Source organism: Cheilinus undulatus, linkage group 1 (genome assembly GCF_018320785.1).
Source record: "Cheilinus undulatus linkage group 1, ASM1832078v1, whole genome shotgun sequence".
Classification (NCBI taxonomy): domain Eukaryota; kingdom Metazoa; phylum Chordata; class Actinopteri; order Labriformes; family Labridae; genus Cheilinus; species Cheilinus undulatus.
Genome location: NC_054865.1, coordinates 33,320,796 through 33,328,441, shown reverse-complemented (window position 1 = coordinate 33,328,441; position 7,646 = coordinate 33,320,796). Strand labels below are relative to the sequence as shown.

The window sequence follows — 7,646 nt, the reverse complement described above, 5'->3', positions numbered from 1 at the left end:
TAAGAGACATAGTTATGAATATTAAATGGATTATTGAATTGACTTAATCAGTCTGCCTGTTTTTAATGTATGAATATTTTATACTTGCTGTACCTTACCAAATAATGGCAAGAAAATCTGAACTCATGACACTGTTTCTTGCTTTTTGTGGAGCTGGCAGTCTTCCACGTGTACTATGTGGATAGCTCAGGTGGTGTTATTTCATTGTCTCTGAATAATGGTCCTAATCACCACTCTTAAATAGCATAATGCTGTTTGAGAAAAGTCAATCTTTAGAAACCATGAAATGCTGGAAGGTCATTCAAAATCTGACAGAGCTTGACGAAAGCTTATGGTTAAAATATACCACATTAAGAACTTGTACATTGAAAAAGTACCCTTTATTCAGATGAAGCATTTTCATAAATGCTTGGTACTGTTTTTTGGTAGGAATTTATTAAATATTATTGATAAATTTTGTATAAAATAAAATAAAGTTGTGAGGAATAATGAGCAATTTACGAAATAAATGTAAGCTAGTCCCTCTAAAAGCCATGTTTCCAAAGGTACATTTTCAAGCTCTATGGAGGCATTCCTCAGTACTGAGAGAAAACACTCCACCTGCTCGGATAAAAAATGTTTTAGGCAAATTACACTCATCATCACGATGCACCTGCGGGGAAAAAAGTAACTATTCATCTTCCACACCAGCAGGGGTCGCTGTCGAGAGTGTCACGTAAAATGCATATTCACCCGGAAGAGGAGGACCGAATAAGATCCAAACCACGATAATAATTGTTGTGGACGGTCTGTAGTGATACACTGAATTTCTTTGCTAATTAGATATTTCAGCTTGTTACCAAACAAATACCAGTTGAGTTATTTCTACAGGTGGATTTAGTTTCGTCGTGCTCACGTGAAAGATGTCTGTCGGGCCTCCCAGTCGCTCGGCCACTGGTTGGCCGCGCGGCGGTGCCGTTCAGTTTGGGAACAAATACATCACCGGGCCTGCTAAACCTCTCACACTGGAGAGGACCATCAACCTGTGAGTTTAAGGGATCTGCGCTTTACAAATTATGTAAAAATAATGCACACGAGACCGATATCAGTCTATAAATGAACCTATCGGTAACCGTAGACTAATAATATTAAACCTCTTATTGCTCGGTTAGCTTTTCCTGTCTGATGCTGCTTCACCACCTTACTTCATACGATCACATCAGATTTATAGCAACTCTTTCAATGTTTAAGACACAAAATGTGTTTTTTTTGGCATGTAAAATAGTTTGTTTAGTTTAACACTACCCATGGTATAATCCGTATCAAAAAGAAAAAAACAAGATATTGTAAAGAGCAGTCAAAGTATGCCAGTATTGTCTTCAGTTAATTTTATACTAAAGCGTTGAAAGTGCATTAATATGACTGTTTTACCTTAATATTAGTTCTGCAATATAGCGAATGACATTAGTCCAAATAAAATATTGTTTTAATTAAAAGTAAAGACTAAAATGTAGGGACTCTTTATTGACTCAAACTGGATAAAACTCTCAGGGATGAAATTTACCCAAGTGTGACGAAAACTAAAAGGAATTTTGAAATAAAGAGCAAGACCACGACTAAATTCAAAATAGCTTCTAAAATGAACACTGATGGATATTAGTGCCTGGCATTGGCAGGATACCTGACTGATTATGTGGCATCCCTAAGTTCAAGGCCTTAAAGAAATGATCTTCTGTATCATGTTATTGGTTATTAGAGATTAAAGAGCGGATACATTAGTGGTAGACCAACAGTGGATTTATTTTCGCATGTGTTTATCATTTAAAGTATTTTTTATGATTGATCTGCAACCGTTTCTCTGGTTTTGCTCAGTTATTGTTGAATATGTTCATGTTGAATATCATAATATTTTGTATAGGAACATTTTCCATTGCTAAATATCTTTAAAAGTTGTTGTTGATAAATATGCCACATCAGTTTTGTCTTTACAATATCACAAAAAGTTTGAAATCCCCATTCAAGTTTCCAAAACAGTTGAAGTTTGAGTTCCTGTGTGTTTTTGACTAAATTGTTCAACAAAAAGTACCTGATGATTATTTTTGTTAAAGCTTTTATTTTTATTGCATGCGCATGTGATTCATACTTTAATTTTTTGTGACTTTGGACCCTGGAAATTCTCACTGATTTTTCATGTGTGTTAATCTCTTTCAGATATCCTCTAACCAACTATACGTTCGGCACTAAAGAGCCTCTGTATGAGAAGGATAGCTCAGTGGCTGCTCGCTTCCAGCGGATGCGGGAAGAGTTTGATAAAATGGGAATGAGGAGGACCGTGGAGGGTGTTCTTATTGTTCATGAACACAGGCTGCCTCATGTGTTACTCCTACAGCTGGGCACAACTTTCTTCAAACTGTGAGTAGTCAACTTTCATCAGCCTGTATGTGATGAACAGAAATATGGTTGGCTGAACGTTTGTTTTGCTGCCCTCCTGCAGGCCTGGGGGAGAGTTGAGTCCAGGAGAAGATGAGGTGGAGGGTCTCAAACGCCTGATGACTGAGGTACCATTACCATCACAGCACATTTATTGCTTGTGTTACTGTGCTCATGGTTGATTTATTTAATTCATTTATGAAATAAAGCTTTAAATTAATTGTTTAATTTATGTTTAAATGTTAGATCCTTGGGCGGCAGGATGGTGTAAAGCAGGACTGGGTGATCGATGACTGTATTGGCAACTGGTGGCGCCCCAACTTTGAGCCTCCACAGGTTTGTAGGTCAACTGATCGACTGTAGCATTTCAGTTGTTGCATTAAAAGATTTGTATGGCATCAGCAGCTGTTTGTCGACCCCTGGTCATGTTGCATGGTTCATGTACACAAGTCTTTTCTACCATAATTCTTTCTTATGATGAGGTCAGACTTCCCCATCTTCATGTCTTTTACAATGGCAACATGTCAGATTGATCGATTAGTCATAAATTTGTACTGTGACTTGACTGGTGGACATGACATACCAAACAGTGGTACTCAATCAATTATCTCTGCAGTGGTGATGGTGTTGAAAGGAAGGGGGGCTGAGTTACATGGCACTCTGAAAAAAGTAAACAAGCATATTGTATTTACTATACTGGATTTGTTCCTCTGTCATGATAATGACTCATGCACTTACATGGTCATACTGTGGAAGGCTGAATGAAAATTCAAACATGCTAGAGCAGGGGTCATCAACTTCATTCACACAAGGGCCAGCTTTTTCTTGACAGACACCGTGGGGGCAAGACATTGAAAAAACTAAACTAAAACCAGTATTTTAGTCCAATAAACATGTTCTTGTAATAATATAATCGCTTTTAAAAATGAATGGAGTTTTAGGCTTTTAACCTTGTGAACCCGGAGGTCCCCCAATTGGGGGACTTTGAGAGGCATTGGTAACCACAGTGTGAAATAACGCTCTAATCACAAAAGAATATAGTGATGTTGCACATCAAATTAAACAGCAGAACCTGGGCTACAAGACTATATAAACCTTTTTTACATGCCCCAAACACAACTCAAATAACAACTACATGAATTACGACATATCAAACTCCGTACTCATATGTTGTACCATGGTCTGATAAAGGTTTAGAGCTGCAGCTGCATCATTTTCAAAGGGATATTCGTACTGAAAATAATTTTTTATTTTTTTTGTTTAGGCGAACCTAAATTTTTTAAATTTTTCGCTGTGTGCCATCTTCATTTACTGTTCACCAGTATCACATATACTCATATTAACACATCTCAACAAATCTCGTAAGTGTTCCCTTTACTATGACACCAAAATTATTCAACCCTGTGGTTGCAGAGATGTACCCATTTTATTATGGGTATGCAATTTTCGATCAGAAACATAAAAATAGAAAAATAGGCTCAGGGTTCAAAAGGTTATGTATTAAGGCAATGTACTTATCACCTCTTATATACAGTGTTGTGATAAAGTTTTTGCCCCTTTCTGATTCCTGATTCTTTTTGCATATCACAGTAAACTCATGATTTAACAAGGGAGGGCAATTACTTTTTCTCATAGGGCCCCATAGGTTTGTTTTATTCCCTTAATAAATAAAATCATCATTTAGAAACTGCATTTTGTATTAACTTGGGTTAACTTGGCGCAAATACTTTTTCACAGCACTGTATGTATCACTTATGCTGAAGCCAGCCACAAGGGGGCAGTTGAGATATTTTAGCTACATATATCTGGAGCCCTCTTGATGTCGACATCTGAGTTTGATGCTGATAAGCTGTGTTGTGATTGGTCAAATACACATCCAGGAAACAGATCTTTTGTGTAGATTCTCAGACAGGAAATTGCACTATAGAAGAGCCATTAAAAAAGCTGCTTTAATCAAGACAGTAATGATAAGTTTTGTTTGTTTTTTTTTACCATGCCAAATTACAGAAATACAATACCTACTTGCTTCTTGTTTGAAAAGTCGCTAAGTTGCAGGTTTTATTTAAACTTTAAGTAAAAAAATGTTAAACAATAGCATGCCATATTCTTTCCTTATCAAATTTTCTGAATTTAATTATCCTGCCCCAGGCCTCCAGTTGATGATCACTGTGCTAGAGTTTATGTGGGGAGGCTGTGATCTTCCCAGATGTTGCCTTGATTGTTGTTCACTATTACACTATATGGGATAAAATGATTGATTGTAGGAGGCAGCAGGGTCCTGAAACCCCATGACTGTGAGAACAGGCTCCAACTGTACTGAAAAAGCTATGTCTTGCCATGGCATTTTGGCTGTGGTGTCCAGTTTATATTGCTTATCTTATTTGCAATCATTTAGTGATGCAATTTATGTTCAGCTTGGTTATGTGCAAACTTTTTTTCTCACAGTCATTGCTTGTGTAAGAATATTTTAAATCTGAGGAAAATCAGTCTCTCAAAGAGAATGTAAAAACCTTGATGTTAAAAAGTTGATTTCTCAGGTGATGAAATGACTTGCTGCTTGTCAATTCATTTGTAAAGTTCACTGTACACACTACATCAATGGAAACAATTTTCTACTGCAAAATATTGCATAATCAAACATAGAAATGTCTGAACTTCCTGTGCCTTACATATGTAGTTTGCATATGTATGTGATATTGTGAAGTGATACAAAGTTTATTTTGTTTTTCTACAGTATCCCTATATTCCAGCTCACATCACTAAACCTAAGGAGCATAAAAAACTTTTCCTGGTTCAGTTGCAGGAAAAAGGTAAGCCAACAATAATCCTTCTTGTCAGACAGTTGTGTTGTAATATTTAACTTTAGTAACAAGCAAACTGGCAGAGGTATTTATTATAAAGAAGGAGAGGTGGTATGTTTGCTGCTCATTTGAAATCTCCTTTTTCCACAGCTCTGTTTGCTGTCCCTAAAAACTACAAACTGGTGGCAGCACCTTTGTTTGAACTCTATGATAATGCTCCTGGATATGGACCAATCATTTCCAGCCTACCTCAGCTACTGAGCAGGTATTATGTATGTCTTTTCCCTTCTGAACATTTTAATGCAAAATAATGCAGAATAATTTAAATAGCTTACTTGATTTGCAAAGAAACCAGTATAAGAACTGCTTACGTTTGGGCAAACCTTTATGTATAATGTGTTTCATGTAGCCATTTGCTTACATAACGTAAATGTATTTGTTTTGGTCATTGTGTAAATTGCTTAAATTGCTTAGATTATGACAAAGGATTTAGAATATGCATTTTTTCATCCAATAGAGCTCTAACCCTGATCATACTTAAATTTCAAAAACTGAAGCTGCATCACACTTGTTCAAATATGCTAACCAGGGAAGACACATAAGCAGTAAACAGTATTTGCTGGCAAAGATGACATGCAGCAGATTTGGAGTTAATTGTAAATAAAATGACCTGACTGCAAATTTACAAGCCCATGTAAAGTCAAGTAAAACATTAATTTTTTAACACATTTCATACAAACTTCATACAAAATTAACTAATTCAAGATGCAGAATATTATGAGTGTAGAGATATTGTCAGATAAAAGCTTAAAAAGGTCATTATTGATATCAGCAGATAGAAAAAAGTTATTTATAAGCATGGCTATTCAAATTGCACAAGAGACAGAATAAGGCAGCCAGATTTTTTACTATGTTTTCACTTAATTTTACTTAAAGGTTGAGGGTTTAGTGCAAATAATCTTTGGATTAATATAACAAGAGAATATTGTGTCAAACTGCATAGTTGACCTTAAAAAGAAGAGAATACTTAAGAAATAAAGATAAAAAGAAAAAGATACAACATTACCATGAAAACCATTATCTCTAAAAATAGCTTTCTCAAACATCATTTTCTTTTACAGGTTCAACTTCATCTATAACTAACTTGATTGTAAAGAAGAGCGTCCAGCTGTCTCCGTGAGTGCAGCTCTGTTTGAGTGAAGACGAGGGACAATGTGCTGAAAAATATGTCCTATCTTTGGCTCAGCTTTCACAAAAGAACATTGTCATGTTTCACAGGGGGTGTTTATAATGTTGAAAGAAAATTGTCATATGTCTGTTATTTTTTTTTATCTTTGAAAAAAACCTGCTAGTTTTTGTAGTTTTTGGGTCTGTAATCAGAAAGGGATTTTATGTCCTTTCAGTGGAGGCCGTTGTTGGATTTAACAGATGACATCATTGACTTCTTGTTGTTTTAACCTGTAATAATGCTCTGTTTTGTTTTCTTTTTAATAAAGCAGTCCTTTTGAGTATGTTTTTACAAAGTGCAGAAAAGCAGATGAGACTTATTACCTTCTGAAGTAAATATAAAAGAAATTAAGACTAACTCACCTTTTTCTTGATGTCAGTAATACAATGTAAACTGAGATATGAGCAGTGGTATTTGTAGCTATTTAAATCTAACAACAGAAATGTTTTTACAAAATTATTTTAAATGGCTCTTCTTTTGTGCTTTGTATGTCTTTTTGTTAGAGAAAAGACAGGATAGAGCCTGATACAGGGATGAGTTTGGACTGACCTGTGTGAAAGGAACCACAGGTTGGATTTGAACCCAGGCATGACCTCTGGAAGTATTTTTTAATGAAACAACTGCTCATTTTACTGACTAAGAAATAGAGCTGCGTTTTGTAAAGTCAGATAATCAGGGTAGTTTAGGGAAATGGACATGTCATTTTGTGAGCATAGCCTTAATGATATATTTGTATTCATTCTCTCAGCTCTTATTGTGTTCACAGAAACTCAGACAAACCATGGGCTATCTTACACTGTCTGCAACAGCAAATGAAAAATCACCCTAAGTGCACCTCATATAGAGCTACATAATAGGCTTGTGGCAAAACATACACTATATATCCATGTTCTTGTCAGAATATGTAAGAGGTATATGGTTTTTGACTTAGTTTTCATTGTTTTGGAAAAGCAAAGCTTGTAATGCCACAACACCGAAATAACCAAACACTTAAAACAAAGGTTACTGGTATGCTAAGATCCAAGAAAAGACTTTATGTAATTCTTAAGACAGAACATTTCAATTGTACTCAAGGCAAATTTTACCCTTTTCCTTGGTGAAAGATAATTAAATTGTTGGCCATAGATCCAAAGCTATTTTCCCCTAAATATCCAGTTACATTCTTAAGTTGCAGATGTATCAAATTAAGGAAGAAGGGAGAGATGTCA

At 35.6% G+C, this 7,646-nt stretch overlaps 1 protein-coding gene across 2 annotated transcripts; it reads left to right on the top strand.

Annotated features, from left to right (window-relative positions):
• The first annotated feature begins 722 nt into the window (after positions 1–722).
• On the top strand, positions 723–6,718 carry nudt21 (nudix hydrolase 21). 2 transcript variants are annotated; one of them, XM_041787979.1, is made up of 7 exons: positions 723–1,024; positions 2,191–2,391; positions 2,474–2,537; positions 2,656–2,745; positions 5,144–5,219; positions 5,361–5,482; positions 6,332–6,718. In XM_041787979.1, exons 1-7 carry the CDS (start codon positions 903–905, stop codon positions 6,347–6,349), a joined length of 693 nt encoding a protein of 230 aa, XP_041643913.1. In that variant the 5' UTR covers positions 723–902; the 3' UTR covers positions 6,350–6,718. The 2 variants fall into 2 exon arrangements, with proteins under 2 accessions (XP_041643913.1, XP_041643921.1); XM_041787987.1 differs by having other exon boundaries at positions 724–1,024; positions 5,361–5,475.
• The last annotated feature ends 928 nt before the right edge of the window (positions 6,719–7,646 follow it).